Below are 26191 nucleotides of genomic sequence, written 5' to 3' on the forward strand. Positions count from 1 at the left end.
TTACTCGCCTGCCTATTTGATTGGTAACAATCTGGAAGTATTTCTTGCGACAAGCTAAGCCTTTAATTTCATACGTTTTTTAGAGCTAATTCCACATACACACCTCTGACTTCCTTGAAAGTGGTTGCCAATAATCAATAATAGAGGTCAAACACATTTCCAAACCTCACATGAAATCTACCGCACCGAAATCAACTGGCCTATATTTAAGAAAGGCCTTTAATTCCTTTTACACAAAACTGTAGTTCAACGAAGATGGAAATTTTTTTTAAATTGTTTATTTTAAACCAGCATAAATTTTACTAAAAATTAGGCTTCAGGTAAAGTATCAGTTATAAACCACAACACCACTTTATCAGGTTAAAAAAATACTTACAACTTGGATTCATTTTTCTGAAAAACCTGTTTGATTTTTTCTAAAGAACTGTGAATACTTTACAAGGTCATCGAGGAATGGACACATAATTTGAGGTTGCCAACAACCCGTTTTTAAAGATCCGATGAACTTCTATTAAAAAAAAGCTGCTTGGCAACCAAACCAGGGGGGAGCCTATCCCAGCTGACACTGGGCGAGAGGCGGGGTCCACCCTGGACAGTTCAACAGACTATCACAGATCTAACATACAGAGATAACCATTCACACCTACAGGGAATTTTTAGAGTTGCCAGTCAACCTAGCCTGCATGTCTTTGGACTGTGGGAGGAAGCCAGAGTGACTGACACAAGGAGAACATGCAAACTCCACACAGAAGGGCTCCCCCACCCCAGGGTTTGAACCTCCCACCCCCGGGTACCTCATGTACAAACACACTCACAGTCATGTTCCACAGACTTTATTTCAGCCGACTCAGGACAGAGAATCTTGAAGCAATCTTCTGTACAACACTGTTCCCTTCTTTGAAAACAAAAACAAACACAACAAAAGTTATGTACAAAAATATGTTAAAAAAGAACATACACAAAGATACAGGACAAAAAATAAACAGTATTAATGCTTATTTGTGGAGGGCTGTTATAAATAGTGACCATATTTAGCTGAGTTTGCTTAACTATGCTGCGAGTTTTCAGTTCATGATAATTTTGTTCATTTGATAAGAAGCCAGTAGCATCTTTCTGAGTTCATCCGTGACACCGTGTGCCACCTGAGGTTGGACGACATCCCATCTTAGTGTTTCACGTGAATAATGGGGCTCATCAGCTCCATGCAGTGCAAAAAGGAAAACAAAAAGAAAACAAAGAACACTAACGTCAACACCGACCAGTGAACAAGTAATTCAGTCTCAATGCAAGTAAAACTGCTGTCAAGGCTTCTCAGTATCTCTCACCAGGAGAACTCTTTCCATTATCTTTGTAATTTCAACAGAGTAACATTTACCATACTGTATTTTTTTCCACATCCCATTTTTTTTTTTAAATCAAATTGTAGCTATGATTGGCTAATACAATCAACTAAGCAGACAAGTTGCCTGAAAAAAGCAGTCCAGCAAAACTAGCCAAACACCAACATACATTTCATGTCAACAAAATGTAATCAAATGTTTCAAAAGGACACATAATTTCACCATTTTATGGACGAGTTCTGTCGTGTTGTTAAATTATTACAGGAACCGAAGACTAATATCGAAAACATAATCCTTCATTTCTTTTTTTTTTTACAAAAACAATTCATGAAACAAGATGTAAAATATGTAATAGTTGTTAAGTGCAAGCCAGTCGACTCACAGACAAGGCAAGACGTGAAGGCAGATGAGCAGAAAAACAAACAGAAGTGTAACAGAGCAGGTGAATGAATATGCAAACACATACTCAGGAGTCTGTAGCTTAGAAGCCTGCCATATATTGAGTTACAATTATAAATCACTCATATCGACTATGATATAAAAACCATCTCACAAGCGACTTTGACTTTTTTTTACCTGCGCTGAGCTGACAATCAAAACCTTGCACATTAGGCTGAACCGAGTCTTTTTGTCCTCAATGGCAATTTTGATTGTCACTTTTCGGGGTATAAAGCACATGTTGGTTCCAAAGAGAGCGGCTGTATTTTGAACACCTCTGTTGGTCATCGAGAAGAATTTTGACAACAGTCCAGCTTCAGTCTTTGTACGAGACTGACTGTGGAGTGTGCTCACACCTCTTTTAGTGATCACAGACAGGATGCAACATTTTGTTGATACGTATAGCAGTTGCAGTGCATTCTAGAGACAGCTGGCTTGGTCATGTGAAGCACTGAAATACAGTACGGCAATACATAATACAATAAAAGACACTTAATAATTCATTATACAGTGTATGTACAACTCTGTTCAAAATGCTCACGTTAACGTGCTGTCATAGCTCTTTCTTTTGGACTTTGTTTTTTGCCTTGCAGCTTTCAAAAAATTAATTTATCATATATCAAACACTTTACAGATTTCTCCCATCTCTTTTAACCCTGTCCTCTTTAAATGACATCGTTGCTTCCCTACATAGCCATAGTGGTCAGGTGCTGATGCCCTAGCAGCCCCTTGCGCCCTGCTCCCGCCCCTGGGTGCCCCCCTCCGTTGCCGTGGCCACAGTATTCTTGCAGGTTCTGACGCAAAGTAACCAGTGCAGAGCCCAGACAGGCACGATTTGGAGCCAAGACCCCCCCAGGCAGCTGGAAGAGGACAGTGGCCACCCCTGCCATGCCGTCATCTGTGGGCTCTAGAGTGATGGGCCCCACCTTAAAGGTGGAGTAAGAGAAGCCCATGAGCTGAGAGAGGAAAGGGTCGGAGCGGCAAAAGTGCTGGTAGCCGCTGTACGTGGATGGGTGGTGATGGTGTGAGGCCGGTGTGCCAGATGTGGTGCTGGCATAGTGGTGGGTGTTCAAGTAGTGCAGCGGCAGGTGCTGGCCGCCGTTGCCCCCTCCGCCCAGGGTGAGGTGATGGTGGTGGTGGGCCGTGGGTCCGGAGCCTGGGTCATGTTTGTAGGAGACAGCTCCCGCCCTGCCCCTCTGGCCCACCACCACTCCTCCTAACTTGCTTGTGCGGGCATGAGCAAGTGATACAGTGCTGCCCCCGACCCCTCCACCAGCTGAGGGCAGGTAAATAAGCTGGGGCTCCTCCGGCTCAAGGTATATGGTGAGTTTAGCAAAGGGCCTTGACGCCATCTTGGTCATCTCCTGGATGTGGCGACGCTGCTCCCGACGGAAGTCCAGGAACTGCTTGACCTTCCACAGGAGGACGCAGACAGACAGGAAGAGGAAAAAGCAGGAGAAGAAAACAGAGAAGAAGACGAAAAGATCGATGTGGGCTTGATCCTGTCGCAGAAACAGCAGGCCCTGGGACTCCCCCTGTTTCTCGTCGGTTCCCACGCCTCTCAGAGCAATGTAGAAGCGGCTGGATTTCAGGGAGTGCACCTCGTGGGGGAAGGTGATGACCACACGATCTCGAACAGCGCGCACAATCAGCACTGTCTGTGGTTTCCACACCGTGATGTAGGTGATGAGTCCTTCGGCCCGCTCCTCTGTAATTTCTCTCTCTGCCCCTGGGGGTTTCGCTTGCAGCTGCAGTGGGTTGTGAGAGAGCACGGGACCCCCGAGACCGGATGAGGCATTGGCAAACACCTTTATAGGGGACGGAGGTGAATCCTTATCCACACCAGTCGTCGTCCCCCGAGTCACGGACTCCTCCTCGATCTTGATTGTGTGAATCCCCGTGTTTCGGTCTACATCCACGATGAAGATATCATGAGAATTGGACACATACACCTCCACCTCACCGAAGGTAACATCAATGGTGACCCGAATGTCCACATTGGTGAACTTTGGCTGCGCAGAGAAAAACACAGTGCGCCCCTTGGGCAGGTTGCGAATGGCGGGATCATGGAAGCAGTTGGCCTGGGACGTGGGGTCAAAGCAGCACTCTGTATCCACGTTGAACTGACGGTAGCACTGGCGCCCATTAACCGGTGTGCCATTGAAGGAGTCTTTGCACTTGGCACACTAGACAAAAGAGAACAACACAATTAGAGCAAAACCCAGTATTGTATGGAACAAGGACAAACTTTTTTGTAAATATTTCTTTTATCAATACAAAGAAACAAAGCCACCTTCTTTGCGTATAAAAATATGTTGTCAACATATTGCTATGTCAAAGTCCTTCCATAATAGATGCATGAAGTGCAGGAACGTACCTGTTGCCTGTAGCAGTCTTTCCGGTCACTCTGAGGGCTGCTGAGACAGGAGGAGGTCTCTGTGTTGTTCTGACAGGGACAACCTGTACCATCGTGTTCATTGCACGTGTCTGCATGGCCATTACACTGACACCTGCGATGAAGAGGAAGAAACCCAATCACTAAAAAGGAACATTTTAAACACTACAGAGGCTTCTGTAAGTATTTTTGCAACATTTGCACATCACATCTATCTAATTCAGGGGCATGCAGACATTTCCATTTCATTCCTGGCATTTTCTGTTGCTGTAAGACCAGACAAAGCACTAAGTTATAAGAGGAATCATCCTTTAGTAGTAGTTAATGTAGGTTATAGTGTATGATTTATATCTGATAGGCCTAGCATTGTGAGCATGTATAACATGTAAGTGCTCTGTAATGTTGGTCACAGCATGGGATTCCACTGAGAGCTTAGAAGCAAATATTACTCACTTTTCACACTTTCCCTGCAGCAGGAAGAAGCCACTGAGGCAGCTCTCACACTTATCCCCCACGCTGTTGTTTTGGCAATTCACACACACAGCGTTCTCTTCTGTGGGACCCTCAGACACCCAGTTCTGGATCTGATGTTGGCACAAAGAGAGATGGACGATGAAAAAATATCGAAGACAGTGCCAAAGATTCAAGAGTTAGCACACTACTGGTGTATTTGTTTTTACATATCATCAGAAGGCAACACAGACGGCAGACACATACGCTGTGAGGGTCCAGAGGGAAAAGCCGTGGGTTCTCAAGGGCCTTCTTATGTTCATCTACGGATAAACACACAGCGCTGTTTCCCCTGCAAAATTCCCGACATGGACGACAGGTTCCGCCCCCCTTTGCAGAGCCCACAAACAGAGGCTTACACTTCTCGCAGTGCTTACCCTGGAAAAGGTTGGAAAATAAATCATCACCACTGGGCATGGACAAACTGTGTTTACAGCAGTGAATGTGTGTGTTCTACCCTAAGCACTTACTATGGTGTTGTTGTGGCACTCGAGGCAAACATCTGGTTTGCTAACGCCAGCACAGTTGCTGTGTTTGTTGCAGCTGCACTGAGAGGAGCAGTTATCCCCCACAAATCCAAAGTGACACTGGCAAACTCCTGGGGACACGCACGTCCCGTTCACACAGCCCTGTGCACACACTGGCTCACACTGACCAGAGACACTGTGCAGGAGAAACACAAGAAGAGAAGATTTGGGTAAACCTATGCAGTTACTATGTTGGTGTATTTAGTGCCCGAGTCATAAATGCTGAATCCTGATCTCACCTGCTGAGTATATAACCCTGTTTGCAGGTGCAGTGATACCCCTGGGGAAGGTCGTGGCAGTCCTGGGTGCTGTTGCAGTGGTGATGGCCATTGGCGCACTCATCCTCCTCTGGACAGTGAAGGAAGGACCAGCTGCTGTTTCTCAGGGGGCAAACGCCCTCACTCACACCTGACAGACACAGGAGGGTAGAAAGGTGAGTGAACAACACATTAAAAAAACATGAAAATAGGTTAATTAAAGGTGCAGTAAGTGATTCTAATCTAAAATACTTTTGTCAAATTCAGCAGTCCTTAAGGTATGCTTGCTGTCTGTTCTCTGTGTGTGCTAAAACATCTGGTGTTCATACACAGCCCTGGCTTTTTAATTAGGAAACAAACAAAGTATTCTAGCCAATCAGCAACAGGGGCCGTTCATGCTCGTGCACAGGACAGGGAAAAATCCATGGATGTATAAAGAGAAAGGCCGTGTGAGCGAGAGGGACGGTAGCTGGACACTGATCGGTTTCACTCCACAGCTTTCAACTTCCTGGATGCAACTTAAATTATTTCTCACCATCAAGTCCTCCTTGTAGGCAGCGTCCAGCCCCATTGCCCCCCCGAGTAGCACACCAACCACACTGAGGCCTGGCGATGCACTGGGAGCACTGGGTGAGCTGGGAGCACTGGGGAGAGCAAGAGTCCCCTCCTGAGAGCAGACGACCACACTGACCTGCCTCACATCGCAGGGGCACGAAAGACGGGCTCATGCACTAGAGGAAGGGGGGAGAGGTTAGCTGAATATGAACATGATTATATTAAATACCTCAAGCTGAAGCAGGGCAGATCTTACCTGCTGTAGGGCCATGCTCCACACACAGTGTTGCCAGCCGCCATCAGAGCCTCTGGAGCCCAGACAGAGGCTGCAGTTGCTGAGACTGTGGCAGGGTGGAGGGCACGGCATAGGGGGAGAGGACTCCACCTGCATGGGTGACACATTGAGCAGGGCGTAGCTGAAACACGTCCAGTCGTAGGTGGGGTTCACGCTCAGGATGCGTCTCGTCTCACCTGAAGAAATCACAATACAGTCATTTGCTTCATGTTTTTTTCATACATGGATAACTCATCTATTTCAGCTTTAGACTTACATTTAAAAAAAGGAAGAATATTTTCCTCAAGGCTGTTTAACACTACTGCCCGTACCTGTGCGTTTGAATTGGCGAGTCCACATGCATTTTCCCGAGGCAGTACACTTGGGGCAGTCAGAGGCCTCACAGCTGGTCTCGGTGCAGTTGCTGGACAAGAAGATCTCTCTCTGGTTGATCCGACAGTCATGTTCAGACGTACAGCTAACAGAGCTGCTGATACAGGCCCCCTCTGGGCAGTTTGTGCACCACTTACACTGCAGAGCAGGCTGAGGAAATTCAATGAGGGGCAGATTTTAGTTTAAAGATAAAAGCCGTTTCTCTTTGAGCTGCTGATTGTGTTGGAGTCGAGGTCTTGTGTGTTACCTGCGATGGACTGGAGAATGTTTTCGGGTGTCGGGCGAGGCATTCACTGCAGGTCTTCAGCCTGCGACACTGGTCAGGCTGGCGAGGGGTCGGGGAACAGGGAGACGTGCCAGCGAAGCAGCCCATTCTGATGGAGAGGAGGGGAGAGGATTGTGGGGAAACATTTCATTTAGTAGCTGCACATAACTTCAGGCTCAAGAACAGACGTCTGCTTTCAGCCAACGTGTTACCTCTCAGCAATGTCAGAAGAAGCACAGGTCCCCCTACACCAGACGCAGCTGCCTGTGGTGGTGTTGCAGGCCTCTGGTGTGGGCAGCAGTGCACAGGGATCAGAGGGCACAGACAGGGTTAGGAGTCTACCCAGCGTTACACCATTGAAGCCTCCTGATAGGAAGAGACGGTCGCCCCAGCTCGTCATGGCGAGAGACACTGAACGATTTACTGGATCACCTACGACTGAGACTGAAGGACAAAGATAAAGAGTGTTAACTTCTAATTAGACCATAACTGAATCTGCAGAAAGACACTAAGATAGTCACCTGGTTGTATCCAGGTGTTACAGTTAATCTGGTACAGAGACACAGAGTTACTGTAGTCCTCTGCTTCTGTCCTCCCCCCGACAATGACCATGGTGTCTTTGATCATGGCTGCAGCGTGGAAGAAACGGGACAGGGGCTGCGTAGCAAAGAGATGATACAGCAAGAATAGATAAGTTATCTATATGCAGCGGACTGATAGAGGATAAATGCTTGGCTCGTCTAATTTACTCGCCTGTAAGAGGAGATGAGATGAGGTCGGCCTCTTACCTTATTACCCTGTGAGGGGACGAGCAGAGACCAGGTGAGATTGGGGTAGTACAGACTGTAGAGCTCGCCTGACGGCTCCACAGTTTCCACGTGGAAGCGGTAGCCTCCAAAGACATAGATGGCATCAGTCTGCTCGTGGTAGACTGCTGAGTGGCCGTATAAACCTGATAGAAGAACACATAAGGCAGAAAAGGTTTAAGTGCAAAAAACTGACTTCTATGTACCTGTAAAATCTATGTTACAACCATAAAAAGAAAACAAAAGGCCTCACAAACCTGTAGGTGGTGTGCCAGTGTGGGGGGCAATGGTCCAGTTTCCAGTATGAGGGCTGAACTCCAGCAGATGGTGGTTGAAGCCGTTGTCTGGAGAGTAACCTCCAATCAACAGCACAGAGGAGTCTCGGCGTACAGTTAAAGTGTGGCCTGCGACCGGAGGCAGTACTGTGCTCTGTAGAAGAAAAAGGAAGAAAAGAAATATTGAATTTGCTAGAGGTAAAAATGCACTGCAGATTTTAAAGACATTTTATATTTCCGCAATCATTCTAATCCTAACCTTGTGTTCTCTCCACACTAAACTGCTCAGATTGAGACTCCAGGTATCCATGGCAACACCGTTTTGAGTGACACCGCCCACCACCAGCATGAAGTTGTGACTGCCTCCGGAGCCAGACTCGTGAATGGTCAGCAGTGCAGAGGCGTGATGATAGCGAGGGCTCGGAGTCGAGCCTTCCTCCACAGAGCTTGTCAACATTTGAGTCCAACGGTGCTCTGACACAGAATATCTGAACAAACCAGGGACGAAATTCATCATTACACACATATGTAACAAGTACATGTGCTATATACATTCAGTATAACATCATCTCATGTTAATTTTGTCTCTTATCCTTTCTTTATATTTTTTCTGTAAAATATATTTGTATTTTCTTTATTTTTTTAGTAATTTGTTTTTCACTTCAATTTTTTTGTATCACCATTAGATGTCTTTATTTTATTTTTTGTTGTTGTATTTATTTCTATTTTTTTTTATTATTTTTAATTTGACTTTTTAAACTTAATTTGCACATTTTTTATTATCACTATTATTATCTTTAACTCCATGTATAGATGTTCTAACCTATGCATGTTTAACTGTCCGGACCTACTTATTATATACAATTTAAAATGTTTGTGACAATAATACTTTTCAGAAAAGTCTTTACCTGTAGACATTTCCCAGAATGCCCTCTGACAGAGAGAGTCCTCCATACATCCAGAGGTTGCCCTGCGGTCCAGACACCAGAGAGTGTCCCATCCTGTGGAGGAACCTATGGGCCTGGTTCTGCGGAGCAACAGTGCACAATCAATGTGTGTTTGTGTGTGTTGGGGTTTAAAAATTTAAATAATACATTGCGAAGAATCTGTTTTATTGTGTTGTGTTCTTCCCCTACCACTGTTAGTTGTGTGTCGAGCAGTGTTTCCCAGACCAGGCTGTTGGAGTCCCGAGGAACTGAGCAGTCTGAGCCAGCCCAGCTGTCAGAGCACACGCATACTCCCAGAGACTGAGACAAAACAAAATGTGTTAGTCTGCAATCTAGGAAAATTTGTTCTCTCATCTTCGAGAGTTTCGCACAATAATTTGTGTGATACTGGCTGGGTAACATCACTATTATCAACAAGACACATTTCTTGGAAATAAAACCAAATGTAAACTTACTATATTACAAACTCCTCTTCCTTCTGCTATTCCACAATCCTGAGGGCACAATGGCCGGTCGCAGTGGGGTCCACCATATCCCTGAGGGCACTGACAAAGCCCCCCCTGGCACTGGGCTCCACCTGGACACACGGGCGACCCCTCTTCACCCTCATCAGAGCTCTGGTGACACCGCCGCACCCAGAAAGACGCATTGAAGCCTTGAGGTTTATTTGAGGAGACGTTGGCCTCAAAGTAGACTGAGATCACACCTGGTGATAAATGAGAATATGATATAGTGACAGTGACATGATGACTTTCTACTGTGTTTAAATGCCCTCTATAATTTGAGTACTCTATATAACATGGTTATACATGGTAAAAGAACTTCCCCTATGTCCTGAGGTGACGTAATCTGCTGGGTAGTTAGTGGTTCATGTATTCAGAGGTGTGCGAGCCAACAAATAATAGCTCAACTTTTGCTGTGTGCTTGTAAAACACTTGTGTCAAAGCAAGATTACTCCAGGCAAAAATATGTATTACTGAATTTGTATATGGATACCTGAGGTGGCCTCCACGGTGATAGGCTGAGTCCTTGTGGTGCCACAAAACGCCCCAATCAGATTGTGATCTGAGTGCACGACTCCATTGGCCAGGAAACGAGGGAGGCCATCAAACACATAGACGTAAGAGCTCTGTAAAACAAGACAAAGGGAACATAAGGGAGACGGTTGTACAGAGAGGAAAACTGATAGTGTTTGATGAAGTGTTTTATTTGTCAGCTATTTTTTTTATTTGGTCTTATTGCTGTGTCAAATGACATTGTTAGTCTTTATCATATTTAGTCAACCTCATCCTGTTTTGTTTTTATAGTCAAGTTTTAGTTGACAAAAAGTCTGGGCATTTTAACTTTTACGAAGTCAAAGAAAACTGGTACTATTTCTATTATGCCTCGTTTCTACCAGTACTGTATGGTACAGTTCAGTTTGGTACACTTTTTTCCATTTCCATTGTGAAAAGTTGTGGATGGTACCAATGGAACCGTTCCGCACTGTCCCATTTTTGGTCCCCCCTCTGTTGGGGTACCTAGCACACAGATCTGGTACTAAAAGGTGGAGCTGTGAACACTGCAGTCTGTTGACTGGTCAGTACAGTAGGTCACTCTGCTCAGGGCTGAGCTGTGGCTGGTTTTATGTAACTATTGTTTGTACCCTGGCAAGTCTTACATAGTAAAATATAACTATAAATGAAAGGATGTTTTGCTGCCTCTTGCAGCAGCTGTAGACTGAGAAGAAAATAACATAATTCACTGGGCCGACTGCCGGCAACTTTTAAAGTGGAACGTGAACTTGTAATGTTACTCAATGCATGAATTGACAACGTGAATCAATCAGCTCACCTTCAATTTTAACGTGCCTACATTGACCATTACTTTAGTTTTCATTGTCTCTCTTGGATGACATATACTTTTAGTGATGAGTGGGTCTTCAACTGTTTAAAAATATATATTAATTTCAACGGGATTATGTGAACTGCATATATTCTAATCCTACTTGGAGAAAGAAAAAGCATTGTGGAGCTTCGTTGCTGTGGACTCCGGCAACACTAAACCTTTGCAGTTGCCAGAGAAGGACTAAATGCACAAACCTGGTATTTTTAAATATCCCATGGAGAGAGACTCTCGCTGCAGCCTATCCTATTTTGTTCTGAAAATGTTGAGGTGCAACCCTGTTTTGTGGACAATAAATAAGGTGCAGACTGATAAAGAGGGAAATACAGCGAGTGCTGGACAGAGCACCCCGCCCACATTTAAGAGTACTGTTTGCGGTGGAAATGCTAAATGGACCTAGGGTCTAGATACCATGTCTGAAGGTTTAATTTTAGGTACCATACCGAAACAGGGCTTTATTTTTGTCACTGAAAACTGTTGACATTTTAGAGCTTTACAGTCCTCAAATTATATTGAACATTTCAGTCAATCTAGTCCAGACAAAACTAATAATTTTGTCATTTTTGTCAAACTTTTTATACCATCATGATATGATGAAAAACACAGTCTGAATAATTAAGAATGCAGCTTTGCATTAAGTGTCTGGTCTAACTGCATCAATTTAAGAAATGCATCCAGACACTGTTGCTTTAACTTAAGTAAGTTAATGCGAGTCCTCCTGATTCTGCTCACTGTATGCTGTCGGTGTGTAGTCCTGATATGTTGTGTGCAACACAAGAAACAGAAGTGCTACACTTCAAAAAAGAAAAGTCAAAATATTTTGTGTACTCTTTTTTTGTCAACAGATAAAAAGATATGTTTTAGTAAAGTTTTCATTTTTGAAATTACATTTTAGACTTGTTATTTATCGCCAACAATACTGCATGTTAATATAGTAAGACTTAGTGATCTGCGCTGTCTCCTCATCATCTCATCTTAGTCATGGGAAAAAAGGTCACTGACGAACATATTTAGTCACAGAATTCTCTAATGAAATTAACACTGGTTCAGTGCTACAGCTGAGCTAACATTTTCTTGTTTGTACTCACTTTACAATGTGTATGGGAGTCTGGGTGTAGAGTGAGAGCTACAGGTGGACACAGCTGTCTGGGCAGACAAGGTGCCAGGTTCTCAGTCACCGACAGGACCCACAGGCAATGAGAGAGGCCTCCTTTCCCCTCTGTGCCACTTCGCCATCCAAGAGAAGAGGAGAGAGGCATGGCAGAGGAGGTGGTGGAGGAGAGCAGCACAGAGCGGCCCTGGCACTGGCGGTAGCACGTGCCATTATTTCTGTTGGACAGAGAAAGATGTCAGGATAGATGAGTCATGATGAAGGAATATGAAAATAAAAAAATCAAACGATACGTCCACTGTTTTCACACTTACTGCTTTTATTAATATCTTATTACAGTTTCCATTCGTTGATTTTAAATTAGTTTCAATCAGTTCAGACACAAAAGAAAGGAAAAGTGTGCACTACACTCAGATCATAAGATGAAGATCTTCTTACCTGGGGTCTCCGTAGTAACCAGGCAGGCAGGACTCACAGTGTGGTCCCTGAGTGTTGTGGGTGCAGTAGCACTGGCCCGTCTGGTTGTGACAGTATCCTCGGAGAGGGTCGCCATGGCCGTTACACTCACACTGCACACAGCCGCCACCACCAGCCAGGGCTGAACCGAAGCTTCCTGGACGGCAGTGCTCACAGTGGGGTCCTGTAGTCCAGTCTGAAAGACAGGGGAAGAACATCAGCAGAGCAAACTTCAGCAAATGCAGTTTCATTTTAAGAACTGTGAGTATGACTTTACCTCATTTTACATTTACCTGATTCAATATGAAATGCTAAAGATGACTAAAACAAGCAACTGAAATGTTTGTCTTTTGTTATTCAACATTTATTTAACCAGGAAAAGCTTCACTGAGATTAAACTTGCCCTTTAAAAGAGTGTCCTGGCCAAGACAAGCGGCATCACAATTAAATAAAGTTGCAGACAGAAAATAAACCAGCTACAGAAAATTAATAAAATTTCAAGATCACAGCATACGAAGAAATCTTGTCAAAAACTATGCTGGATCACACAGAGGCAAAGGGTTGACTTCTACATATAAGCCACATATTACCTTGGCATTCGTCACAGATCCCAGGTGCAGTAATACAGGTGGAGTGGAAGTTGCAGCCACAGTCTACGTCACATTCAACACCACTGAGAACCAGCGTGGCGGGGTCAGACGTCCAGCCAAGGGAACATTCACACTCAAACCGCGGGCTTCCACTGCACTGACCCTCACGACACTCATTGTAACACCTGTGGGACAGGAGAGAAAATAATAGCGGGGTCAATCCTGATGACTAAATGGTAAAGTGAAGAAGATTTCTAAGTTAATAGAGATAAAGGATGAACTAACACAGAAACACATTTTTAGCTGAAGACTCTTACGTCTGGTTGCAGTGCAGTGTGCCATCCCCCGTGTATCCCCTCTCACAGTGACACTCATAGGACGTGGGAGTGTTGATGCAGGTGGCGAAGGGGTGACAGTTGTGGAGACCCAGCCTGCACTCCTCTACATCAGGACAGGTGGGGTAGGACCAGATCGCATCTTGCTCTTCATCATCCAAGTGCTCCAGCTCCATCTCCATTTCCAGGGGTCGAGGTGGGGCCGAGGTCTGAGGCTCAGGGCTGGAAGAGCAGGACGAGTAGACGTGAAGTTAGACAGGTATAGCCATCTGTATGTCCATTTATATGTCCATCCACTGTGTTTTGGCTCTATGTTTAAGTTCTGTTTTGTTTGAAACATAGTGTTGGCAGATATTCTCAGACATATGAGGGTTTTAATAAGGCAAAAATCAGCCATCATTAAGGTGGAAACAGACAACTTCTCAGCCTTCCCTTTAGTGTTTCCAAGTGGTTTTATTGTTGGGAGCAAGTACCACAGTTCCCACAGCTACTTTGACTGTTCTACTGTGTGCGCTGTTTCCACTAGTGGGGAAACTAACTGCAAAGAAATGGTTTCTTTCAAGACATACATTGGGGCGAGTGGATTTTATCTAATTAATGAGCCTTGCAAATGAAACTGTATTGTAAAAAACCCCTAGGATCCTTTCCCCTTCCAATGTGTGTGCCATCACATATACATTTTCAGCCTGTGAGAAACACTCTATCCATAATATTTAAAGTATAGAATAACTCATGAGAGTCAAGCCCTTGTCTTGTGAAAAAAAGTCGTATGCTTACCACATCAAGTCATGAAAGTGTAACAAGAGATATCTTACTTTGCAGCCCGTGCTTCAGCCACAGCCACACTGCAGTTATACACCGAGGGGTCGTCCATCCCTGCCCAGTCTCCTCTCAAACATCTGAAAGATGAGTGGGAAAACATGGAATAAATACAAGAAAATCACAATAAAAACAATGACTAACATATCAGCACTTTGATTTTAAAACAAATCAGTCATATTGGCACTATGTATATTTTTCTCTGTACAGTGTACTTACTTTCCGATTGTTGGATTGTTGTAGTCGCCACACCAGCCACACTGGAATGTTCTCAGGCAGTCTGTGCACGTGTTTAAAGCTGAACATTGCTTACATTGGGGAACCGAATGAACACTGACGAGTAAGAGAATAAGAGAAGAAAATATTAGTCAATAATTTAAGGTTCATTTCAACTCAATGACTGAAAAATAAACCTTTACATTTTAAAAATCAGTCAGTTCTTTGACTTATTTTTAAGTAATGTGAGCGTACTGCTGTATGTGTTCAAGTCAAAATCACCAAAACTAACAGGAAAGCCGGTAACTGTATGTGCAACTGCAAATAGTTATCTAGTGTATCCGCTACAAATAAAACCAAGAAAAAAAGTGTTAAAAATGTCCTGGTTTTACCTGTCGTACCAGTCCCTGCACTCTCCATAGGGGTACTTTGTGAGGTAGGCAGCAAAATAGAAGCAGGCCTGGGCTGACTCACACCATGCACACTGGCTGGAGTTAGAGAGGCACTCACCACATGTCTTTCTCCTTTGCAAGACAAAAAGGAGGGAGTTCCATGTAGATTTTTGCTTATACCAAGTATGATCAGTAATTACCCATGTCAAAAACATAGTTTTTCAACTCACTGGTTGCAGACTTTAGGACAGCCCCTTGAGTCACGAATGGATCCATCTAGTCTTCCCCGTCGACTGCACTGGTAGTCGCCCTTCTTGCTGGAGTTTATCTGCCACTCACAAAAAGGGTCCTGCAAGCCAGAGTTAGTGTCGCATGAATTAAGATTACAGCAGAACCAAATCAAGCTGTTTAAAATCAGCTGCACAGTGACACCATAAACATTTACATGAGCCTAACACACACTTCTCTTCTGAGCATCCATCAGCGGTTATAGCCTCCACATCAAGATATCTTAACTGGAGACAAAACTGTCTTTCTCTACTAGAAGTAGATTATAAACCCCTGAATATAAAAATGACTCACTGCAATCGGTTGAGAAATATAAATATTACACTGCTTTTTTCCAGAAAAACAGCAGCTCCCCTGTCTACTTCCATTTGTTTACAGGCAAAGTCTTGCTCTCTCCAATATGGCGGCAACGTTGATACAAAATTCAGCAGCCAATGAGGCATCTATGTTTTCATACTTATGAGTGACATTCTACATTAAAATGAGGTGTTATCTGTGATGTACCTGAGTACAAGCTGAACAGTCTCTGTACTCTTCACACAAGGTGCAGTGCTGGGGTGCCAGCAGCAGATGGCGCTGACCCTCTCCCTTGCCTTCCCCCTTTTCTTCAGGGCAGGGCTCGAGGTCTGGGCTGTCTCGCAGCAGGCAGCGGGACAAAGATGGACACCATCCACAAGACTGGTCGGACAGACAGGCCAGACAGGACATGTAACCCAAACAGGAACCTGAGCGGTAAGGCTCCAGGAACAGGAAGGAGATCTCCTAAAGGGAGAACAAGGTAGAAGGGGTTATGGAGGTATGAGTTTAGCGTTTCTGCCACAGCTGGATGAAACTCATTGTGCAAAAAACATGACAGAAATGTACGCAGGTTAAATCTCTTTAGGTTTAACAGTGCCAGCACTCACACTCCCTCCAGGCAATGTTCTGTTCCATGTCAGGGCCATCTCACTGGTCTGTCCTGAGCCCGAGTTGTTCAGGTAGCCCTCAGCCTGGACAAGGTAATGGTTGCCCCTGGTCAGGTTAGAGAACAGTCTACTGCCGTCTGTGCGGGTCAACAGCTTCAACTCCTTCTCCTGCTGGGCTGCCCAACGACCAACCACCTCCTGCTCCGACAGTTTAAAGTGGAAAAGAAAGTGGACTAGAGTTAAGTGAATGTTTTTGACATGGGACTGTGAACATGGGACTAAAAGGGACTAAAATGTACTACATTATCTCTGGTGAAAATAATATTACAAGTAAGGCTGTTGTGATAACCACAACATTACTGCAGTTTTGACAAGTCAACCACAGCGGATGGTAAGCAAAGCCAGAACTGCTATGTTCAAGTTTGTTTTTTTCCACAGAAGCATCTGTCTCCCCTTTTGTCCCAGAGTTTTGGCCTTAAATACTGGACACAAATGTGTTTTTGCAGAACATTATGATGTCACGGTGAAGTTGACCTTTGACATTTTGGATATAAAATGTCATCACTTCATTATTTTATCCTGTTAGACACAATTTTGTCATAACTAGAGTATGAATTCCTAAATCATGGCCAAAAAACATTTTCTTATTTCGTTAGGTCACAGTGACCTTGACCTTTGACCTACGATCACCAAATTCAAAACAGCTTATTCTTGACTCCAAGTGGACGTTTGTGTCAAATTTGAAGAAATTCTCTCATGGCCTTCTTGAGATATCACAAAAATTTCACGAAATGAGACGGAGACTGACGCAAGGTCACAGTGACCTTTGACCACAAAAGTCTAATCATTACATCCTTGAGTTAAAGTAGATGTTTGTGCCAAATTTTGGAAAAAAATAAAAAAAATAAAATAAAAATCCCTTCAGGTGTTCTTGAGCTATTGGGTTCACGGAAATTTAAGGGACAAGGTCACTGTGACCTTGACCTTTGACCACCAAATTCAAATCAGTTTATTCTCGAGTTTGAGGGAAAGTTTGTGCCAAATTAGAGAAAAAATTCCCTCAAGGCATTCTTGAGATATCGCATTCATGAGAATGGGGCAGATGTACGCGCAGACGGACGACCCGCAAACATAATGTGTGGTCATGAGTACTGCCGGTGTGGAGGCCTAAAAACGCTGTGCCCCTTATTGCACCTCATCGCCCTTAAGTGCTCTACATTTAACAATAAAAAAGTATTTAATTTGTTTTAAAACATCATCCTCGTGATTTCACAAAGTAACAATATACCTAATATTTTCCTAACAAAAAGCTCATTTACAAAACACTAAAATCAGGATAACTACAGTAATATGTTCAAACAAACAAACGAAAAAAGGCGACAGTACTGCATAACGTGCTGTTGAGCCACCCTTAAAGAGAACCATCCTTAAGAATTGACATGCACTCTCCCTCACCAGTTGGCTGGAGTTGGGCCCTGAAGCCATTCGAGCCTCAAAGTGGAGCCTCTGGATCCGTGCCCACATGGAGACAGTTTCAGTGGGAGGGGGCGCAGGTGGAGGGGCCCCCCACAGTGGGTGGATAAAGCCCCTGAACTGTAGGGCGACGTCCATTTCTGTGGTGGGGCTAAGGATGATGGTGGTGCTGCGGAGGATGGACACCTGGCGAAGGGGTGAGGAGGATGGAGGACAGTGGAGGATGGATGGAAGTGGAAACACATCAACAGAAGCACTATTCTCTACAAACTGCTCCACAAGTTTGACAAACTACTTGAGAGGAATCTTTTCTATGAGTACAATAAAAAACAGAACAGCAACAAAGAACACAAAAGAGAAGTGAGCACTGAGGTCAAAAGGTTGAAAAGCCAAGGTAGAAATTAACAATAAAAGTGAAACAAGCATTATATTCAAGGTGGAGTCAAAGTGTTGGAGGAAGGAAGGAGGGATAAGCATAAGCAGAGAGGGAAGTAGTTACAACCACAACTAGTACAGTTAGCACTTGAGATTTGGACTCCGTACCTTGTCAGGCTGGGAGTCGTTGCGGGGGTGCTGGAAGGTGAGCAGGTGCAGTCCCGGGACATAGTTCTCGGTGCGACAGGAGTGGAGGGAGGTTAGGAAAAGGGTACGCTCCCCCCACCAGCCGTACGCCCCTGAGATCTGGTCCACACGGCACGCACTTCGCTCTGTGAGACCGAGAGGGAGAGGTCAGCACACAAAGAACACATCTGACCTCTTAAAATCTCATAATACAGCAGTTTCCTAAAGTGTGCTACTGAGCTGAAACGAGTCTGATCTGTGACTTTTGTGTGGCATGTGTTCAAAAAGAGTATAACGACATGACCTCACTGCACCGAGGAAAAGTACGCGACTGAACAGGCAAGTCAAATCACGGTCTGAGTAGCCTGTCCAATCTCAGCTGGGTGTAGTCACGTCACTGTGCTCCATTTCTGAAACACGCCCAACATAAGTCCCTCCCATGTCGACTCCCAACATCTTATTTTTCAGTCTGAGGCTTAGCTCTTGTCTTCTGCCCTCCTTCCTCCCTCCCTGCGTCTCACCTGACACCGGCAGGCAGGACTCATTTTGCACACACCAGCCGAATTCACCGGGGGCACGGGCCAGTGAAGCTGGAGTGCCACTGAACACCAGACAGGACTGGCAGTCAGACAGGAAGCGAGCCAGGCCCAGGCAACCAGTGCTCCCACACTGTGAACACAGACATGGGGTTATAAACAGCATCGGTAATCCTGTCAGATGTTCATACAATTACATTTAAGTGTAAGTGTGTGTAAATTGGGGGTCTTACAATGTGGGAATGGATATAACGATAATATGGTTTTACTAGTTATGTGTATGAATCAGTCAAAGACAGAGTAAGCTGAGAGAAGTGTTACCGGATTAGTGGGCTGGTACTCTCGACAGCGGCCTTCACACCAGCTGCACTCTGGATTCTTAAGGCACATACTTTCGTCTAGCGCCTCAGCACAAACAGCGTCCTAATAAGGCAACACACACACACAGTTTCACAGTTATCTGAAAATCCCTCCTACTGATATGACTTCCAGCTCTCTTGTTTTATGACACTTCTACTCACCCTGTCACCTTGATCGCTACTGACAAACAGCGGAACTTTGTATGCCACCAGGTCTCCACGGGCCACTCCGCTGTAACCCCCGGCAACCAGCAGCACCCGGCCCTCCATTACAGCAGCAACATGCGAGTAACGCCCCCTCACAGGTTCCCCTCCTTCGAAAACATTAAAATATTGTAGGCACTGTATGTGTAGATGCATGAATAACAAACAACAAGAAACAAGCGGAAAGTCCACAGGAACTCACTGAGTGACCATCTCTCCCCAGCAGACACCCATTGGTGACAGCCCAGATGGTAAAAGAAGATCTCCTCATCGTAGCACTTCTCCTCTTGATAATGAATGTGAACATTCCCCCCTTCAAGACAGAAAGAGAGGCAGGAAGAAAACAGATAAATACGCACAGGATGGCACTGATTAAAGTGAATTATGTCTGCTCATTTTCTTGATGCTTACCGTAGACCACCATGTAGTTTCCAATGACAGTGGCTGTGTGAAAAGCCCTCTCTCTGGGGCCGGTTGCTGGGAAACGGGAGCGGAAAGATGTCCAAAACCGCCTGTCCACGTGGAACACGTCTGTGTTGTTCACCCTCACACTGAACCTTAAAAAAAAATATACAGGTGTACTTTCAGTATGTATAAAGATGCTGTGTATGTTTTTTTACTTGCAGGATAATTCTCAAAAAGGTCTTTGGGTAACCACTTCTTCTTTAGTATTTCAAATCATTTCTACCTCTGCTGTTCTTATCTTTATTTTTTCTCTTGTGCTTCATTTAACAAGCTTTCCTGCAGGAGTCACTTTTTCTGTCTAATCTAATGGGACAAATAGTTTAAAATTCACTTGACGTGTACAGAAATATACAGAAAGCACATGTGCAATCTCTAAAACAAAAACAGATACAGACCAAAGCTAGTCAACAAACAGTTCTCCTTCCTCATTAACAGCCACAAATAGATAAGAGTGTACAAAATATTCTTACTGGCTGTGTGCGTGTATATATGGCAGAATTTATACTTCTGCTTTGAATCGACGCCATACTTACAGCGTAGGCTCTGCATACAGATAAGAAACAAAAAATTGTATAGACAATAAAGCCTCCACAAAAATAGAATTTTAAGTCTCGTGTATGCTTTATCCTTCGGGAATGTGTACTTCAGGATTTATCCTGGCTTCATATGAGCAGAGAAAATCTCTGCTTGTCGCTAGGCTAATTTATATACTGTTAAATGCCATAGGCTTGTGCTAATAACGTTAGCATGTTGTATTTGGTTGGAAAACGTATTTAGTATGAGACAGTTGTTTTGTTGGTGAACCATTTGAGCTGTAATGGAGCAGAATTTTGTAACGTTACCTTTGTTAAATGTTTCTATTGTTCCTGGCTTCATATGAGTAGAGGAAAAGTTTGCTGTCCACTAGGCTAATTCATACAATGTAAAATGCCATAGGCTTGTGCTAAAAACATTAGCATATTGTATTTGTGGGGAACATGTGTCCAGATAAAGACAAGTGCTTTGTCTGTGAATGCTGCGAGTTATAGTGAAGCCGATTGGTGTACTTGTGTTTGAAATTGTCTCTATTTAGCCATGTTTAATGTGTGTTTAATGTGTGTTTTGAATCAAGTAAACTTTACAGCATTTCACAGAAACCCCGCCCCCAACTAGTGTTTTGGAGGTGTAGCTCCAGAGTGACACAGACACACCACCACACAAGTGTAAATGCTCACAACGGCGTAGGCCACGAGTGTAGGGTCTGCCGCACAAGTATAAATCCTGCTTAAAACTGTATCCAGTATGCTAATGCACAAGAGGGTGTGTACCTGGCAGTGGTAGGCCTGTGGCCTCCATAAACCAGCAGTGTCCTGGATGGGCTGTGAAACACCATGGAATGGCCAGCAGTGGCTGGGGGCTTCCCACCAGTGGGCTGAACAGTCTCCCACCGTCCAGAACCATGCAGGCCAAACCGATACAGAGAAGAGGAAAACATATCCTCCTCAGTGCGACCTGGGAAATGAGGGGAAGAAAAAGTAAAGGTGCTGCTTAAGTATGATTAATTTCTCATGAGCTACATGTATGCTAATCCCAACACAGACTGCCAAATAAGAATATAACATGAAACCCACCTCCAAATACATAGAGATAATTGTCTACTACAGCTGCAGCGTGATTGGCCAATTTAGGAGACCCGCGTGAATTTGAAAAGCCATGCTGTTGCCAGTCATCGTGAAGCGGCCGATACATCCAGACATCACTGGCCAGGGAGCCGTTTGCTAGCTCTCCTCCAAAGATAACCATATTACCCATCCACTCTACTGCTGTGTGGGAATGACGAGCCACCTGACAACAAAGGAGAGTCAAACAGTGCGGGCAGAAAGTTAATGAAAAGGACAAACATGTCACATATCTATGCACTGCAAAAACCTGATTACTACAAAACATTCATTCACCTGCACTTGTAAGTAATCAGATTTCTGCCCTACCGTATCTTCAACCACATCTGGCACATTTTCAGTGAATTTGTCATATGACGCTGTGGGCTGGGGAAATTTTTTGCCAGGGTCTACTTCACTTCCTGTTTCCTGTTTGGCAGAAGCAGCAGCATGAACTTAGGCTCCAAGCCACTAAAATTGTTTTTTTGCTTTCTGGCCTTTTAAAATATTTTTAATGTCAATATAAACTTTTTTTAATTATACATTTAGGTCTTATATGAAGATGTGTTGCTGAAGTGTGGATGGACAGCGCTTTAAGAGATCTTTGATGGATTGACAATTCGGGCGTACTGGATCCTCTTCATCACCTGCTGTCATTGACTGTGCACTGTCTACTCAAGGAAAGCTCCTCTACTTCAAGTTACTGTGGACACTGTGAAGAATTAAAATGCCTTAAAAAAGGTGAGGAAGATTTTGTCACTCTATCTATGGTTCATGAGCTGCTGGAACAGCAAAAGGCTTATTATCGTCCCATATCTGTCTTACGCACTTTTAGTAAAGTTTTACAGAAACTAGTATATTCAAGAATTAAAAAACATTTAGGAAGTGAGAGCATATTGTACAGCCATCAGTATGGTTTTTTGAAAAAAAAAAAAAAAAAAAAAAGTCAACAGAAATGGCCCTTTTGCAGTTTGTTCATAAAGTCTCTACAGCTTTAGACAATAAAAAAATGTCTCTGTATTTTCTTAGACTTGTCAAAAGCCGTTGACACCGTTGATCACAATATCCTTATTGCTAAACTTCAAAAATATGGTTTTCATGATGTTGCTCTTAAATGGTTGATTAATTATTTAAAGATCAGGGACCAATATGTATCTCTAAATATGCAAAATTCAAATAAAGCTAAGCTTCTTTGTGGGGTACCTCAAGGTTCCATCCTTGGACCTCTCTTGTTTTTGATATATGAATGATTTACCCAGGGTCTGCAATAATGTACTGCCTCTTTTATTTGCTGATGACACGTCTTAATGCTTCGCATGAAAATTTTAGCACACTGATTCGAGAAGCAAATAAAGAACTATCATCAATCTCTAAACGGTTTCAGATGAACAAATTCTCTCTCAATATAAATAAATCTAATTTCATAATATTCGGTAACACTAATAAAAAGTATACTTAAGAAGAAGCCAAATTATTCATAGACAGTATTAGAATTACTCAGGTTCCTCATGTTAAATTTCTAGGAGTCATAGTAGATGAAAAATTAACATGGGAATACCATATTGAATGTGTCTGTAAAAAGACTATTGAGTCGATTGGAATATTGAGTAGTTTGTTCATTGATAAATCATTCTTGTATTTTGACTTTTTATTACAGCTTAATTTATTCGCATAATATTTACTGTACGATGTGTGGGGTGCCACATGTCCCACTTTTCCCAATACAACTTTGTTGATTCAAAATAAAATTTTGAAAATGATGAGCTTTGCTAAAAAATCTGATTCATCTGCTCCTCTTTTCAGTAAATACAAACTGCTCTCAATCTTTAATGTGAACATATCCCAGACTTGCTCAAAGGACTTCCATCTTCCATATTGTCGGACTTCCCTGAATCAACATACACTGAAATACAGAGGACCATCTCGTTGGAATAATTTACCTACATCTCTACAATCAACATCTATATTATCACTGTTCAAAAAACATCTGAAAAAGTTTTTAATGGGAAAAGATTTGTTCAAATTATTATCTTTTTTTTGGACCTCATTGTAATGCATCACACCTTGTATACATTCATTTCTGTAGATCAGTTTTATATTACTACTTAGCCTTGACACCTTGAAGTTGTTCATTGTTAGATATATAGGGGAAGTATTCTTTAAAAGCCTTTTTGGATTCCATCCTCTCCTGCACAATGTTTTAACTTTTTTGTTATTTTATTGTCTTTTAATGTGCAAATAAACTAAACTAAACTTACTTGCTATGGCTGTGTTAAGGTTTCTCCAGCAGAATTCTAGCAGTTTTCACTTGGTCTTATCCTTATTAAGGAAACCAGGTTTCTTGTTTACATGACATTTAAAGTATCAGGTTACTGCATGGAAACACAGTGTATGAGATGCAAGAGCAGAAGAGAGCAACTTACAGGAGAGTGACCATAAGATCTGCTTTCCCACTGGTTGGATGTGAAGTTATATTTGATCAAGTCACCAAGAGCTCTGTTCAGGTCAAACCCTACAGGAAAGGAAAACAAGTAATGTTGTAAAAGTCAGATAAAGGACTGCAGCTAAAATAAAAGGGGTGGAAAGTGAGACTGTTCACTAAAAATTAAAAACAGCATCAGTGGAATTTAAGAGTATGTCTCCCTCACCGCCAAACAAGTACAAAGCTCCAGTGGAGGACAGGTACACGCCAGCAGAACCTGTCCTGGGAGGCGTGTAGGGGTTTCCCTCACTCACTCGCCACCACTGCCCTGCCCCACTGTCATTATGGAAACCAAGCTGGCAGCTGTGACCCAGGAAGCCTGAGTTACACAAACAGCGCTCTCCTTTCTGAGACAAAACATAGATAACGCTTATTCAGGAAAGAATGAGTGACCCTTTAGTCGAAGAATGATTGCTTTGTACATTCACGAAAGCTTCCCTGTCCCTACTCTTACCTTGTCACACTGGCCATTCACAGAACAAGCCTGGGAGCACACAGGGGTTGTACAAGCTGCTCCTCCCCAACCCTGATGGCAGTGACACTTCGATGTGGAAGAATCACAGCGACCATGTCCGCCACAGGCTCCAGGACACACAGAGAAGGTGTAAGTTGCGTTGAAGCCCAGGAGGTTGTAATTAGCATCGCTGAAGAGATGAAGCAACATCTGGAACACAGAGAATAGTGGACACAAAGTAAATATTTGCCACAGTTATCATAGGTCAGAGTTTCTTTCGTCACGCCTTGATTGTTTACCTTGCCAGACTTGGCTTCAATGGGTTGAGGCAGAGTGTTTCCACTCAGGCTGGCTAGGAGAGGGCTCTGGTAGGAGTCTCCATCATACACAAACAGGTAATCATAGGTACACTCTGTGTCCATGAAGGTGAAATTTAAGACAATGCGGTGACTGTTGCTGGGAGCTGGAAGATATAACGAGGCAGGAAATATAAGTAAGATGAACAGTCTCTTGGCTGCAAGTTACTTGTTTAAAATCGACAATCTTCCTGTACATGAAACAATATCTTGACCCATATTACCTTTGATAAGCCACTCGCAGTTCCCATTGACAGAGTAGTTTCCTGGTCCATCTGTGACGTAGCCTGGTGGTCCCCTCAACACCTGCCTGTGGCCCTTGCAGTCCCCTGCCTGGCACACAGGTGACTCAGCCAGTAGCAGAACCACCAGGATGAGGGAGACAGGGAGGGGGGAGGCCATTGCTGGCACCACCTGAATAATGGGAGGCAGAATGCGAAAAGAAAATCACTTGATGTGGGTCCAACAGAAACATTTCCACCACAAATATGTAGCAGCATCATGCAGCAACTGAGGACCAACCTCCTGGGTTTCACTTGGATTAACCACTTGGTCTACAACACAAGACAGAAGACCTATGCCTGCAGGATAGATTATTACTTCTATAGAAATCCAAGTCATGTAGCCTGGTGGTCCCATAAACAATTTCATGTGGCCCTTGCAGTCCCCTGCCCGTTTGCATAATTCTTATTTGCTGCAAAACCCCAGCTAAAGTCTGCAGTCTTCTGCACAGTGCAATGCCATTAACACTGCAGAATTAAACAGACACAAAGGTGGCAAAAATGCAATGCTTGATGCGCAATACGAGACTCAGAAGCGGTCTCTGAGAAAAACACTGATTCTAATGGAGCTAACTGTTAGCACTGTGTACAGTGGCGTTAGCTCACAAATGTTAACGTAGCAGTGCACCAATCAAACGTAAGAGTGGCGTTACACGAATGTTTTCATACATGCAGCGTTATATAGAAAGATTGATATTCACTAACACAGTGTTTATGAACTGTCTTGCTTAAAGCCAACTCGCTACATATAAACAAACTAGCAATAAGGGGCTCTCCGCAGGCTATCACAACAAAGCTAACGTAAACGGTTGCTAAGCTAAGGTATCTAGCTGACTACCGTTAACAGTCAGAGGCCGTTAGCTGGCTAGTTTGTACATTTGCATCTTCATACTCACCAGTTCCCGTCTCTTTGCCCCCATAGTATTTTACATTTTCGGTGACCCTTTAACGCTAGCTACCACATGAGCTAACCTATGGCTAATGGGTGCTCAAGACTGGCAGCTAGCTGAATTAGCTAGTAGCTGCTGCTTCGGAGTCAGCAGAGGACAGCCCTGAATGAGGCTACAACACAGCGGTCTGATAAGCTAGCTTGTTAGCTAGCTAGCTGCAGCGGCTCGGCTGAATCCAGATGCGCAATCGTCAGTGGCTGCAAAATCTACCACGGAAAGTCAGTCTTGAGAGTAATTTATCATTATGTAATTACGAAATTATGCTTCTACAATTCGGATGTTACATCAGCAGGAAACGCAGCCAGCTAACAACGACGCCTCTTAACGGTATCGACCCGATTCCTGCAGTCCATTTTGAGGACAGATGCCCGTTGTTTTGGTGTTTATGGCTGGCTAGCAGTAACCGGTGGTTGCCAACACAAAAGGCAGCGCTGCGAGTGGCACGTCCCACCACT

The 26191-nt window shown here is 43.8% G+C and overlaps 2 protein-coding genes across 2 annotated transcripts in view; one reads left to right on the forward strand and one right to left on the reverse strand.

The window, feature by feature from the left end:
- LOC126392018 (C-X-C chemokine receptor type 3-like) overlaps positions 1–26191 on the forward strand; it is an 83620-nt gene that overhangs the window by 33811 nt on the left and 23618 nt on the right. The gene's annotated exons all lie outside the window — the stretch shown is intronic.
- megf8 (multiple EGF-like-domains 8) lies at positions 818–26145 on the reverse strand. The gene is made up of 44 exons (XM_050047101.1): positions 25683–26145; positions 24730–24919; positions 24449–24612; positions 24150–24359; positions 23862–24042; positions 23637–23725; positions 21187–21400; positions 20884–21067; positions 19523–19668; positions 19314–19424; positions 19070–19221; positions 18870–18971; positions 18534–18681; positions 17995–18158; positions 17434–17637; positions 15979–16176; positions 15578–15835; positions 15016–15134; positions 14786–14917; positions 14397–14510; positions 14174–14257; positions 13341–13580; positions 13024–13208; positions 12416–12629; positions 11955–12195; positions 9979–10111; positions 9438–9688; positions 9172–9282; positions 8944–9062; positions 8295–8523; positions 8018–8189; positions 7743–7906; positions 7476–7611; positions 7167–7398; positions 6937–7063; positions 6629–6839; positions 6279–6493; positions 6003–6198; positions 5450–5618; positions 5154–5346; positions 4891–5061; positions 4627–4757; positions 4156–4288; positions 818–3964 (listed from the first exon to the last, which is right to left on the reverse strand). The coding sequence occupies exons 1-44, from the start codon at positions 25704–25706 to the stop codon at positions 2465–2467; spliced, it is 8661 nt and encodes a 2886-aa protein (XP_049903058.1). The 5' UTR covers positions 25707–26145; the 3' UTR covers positions 818–2464.

Source organism: Epinephelus moara, chromosome 6 (assembly GCF_006386435.1).
Source record: "Epinephelus moara isolate mb chromosome 6, YSFRI_EMoa_1.0, whole genome shotgun sequence".
In the NCBI taxonomy this organism is placed as follows: domain Eukaryota; kingdom Metazoa; phylum Chordata; class Actinopteri; order Perciformes; family Serranidae; genus Epinephelus; species Epinephelus moara.

What these genes read in the sequence shown, in the direction of transcription:
- megf8 (XM_050047101.1), bottom strand. Translation starts at nt 25,706, where the DNA reads ATGGGGGCAAAGAGACGGGAACTG. An exon ending in GTAGCGATCAAGGTGACAGG is followed by an intron (nt 18,972 to 19,069) that starts GTGAGTAGAAGT and finishes TTGCCTTATTAG; the next exon opens with GACGCTGTTTGTGCTGAGGC. An exon ending in GGAGCATGGCCCTACAGCAG is followed by an intron (nt 6,199 to 6,278) that starts GTAAGATCTGCC and finishes CCCTTCCTCTAG; the next exon opens with TGCATGAGCCCGTCTTTCGT.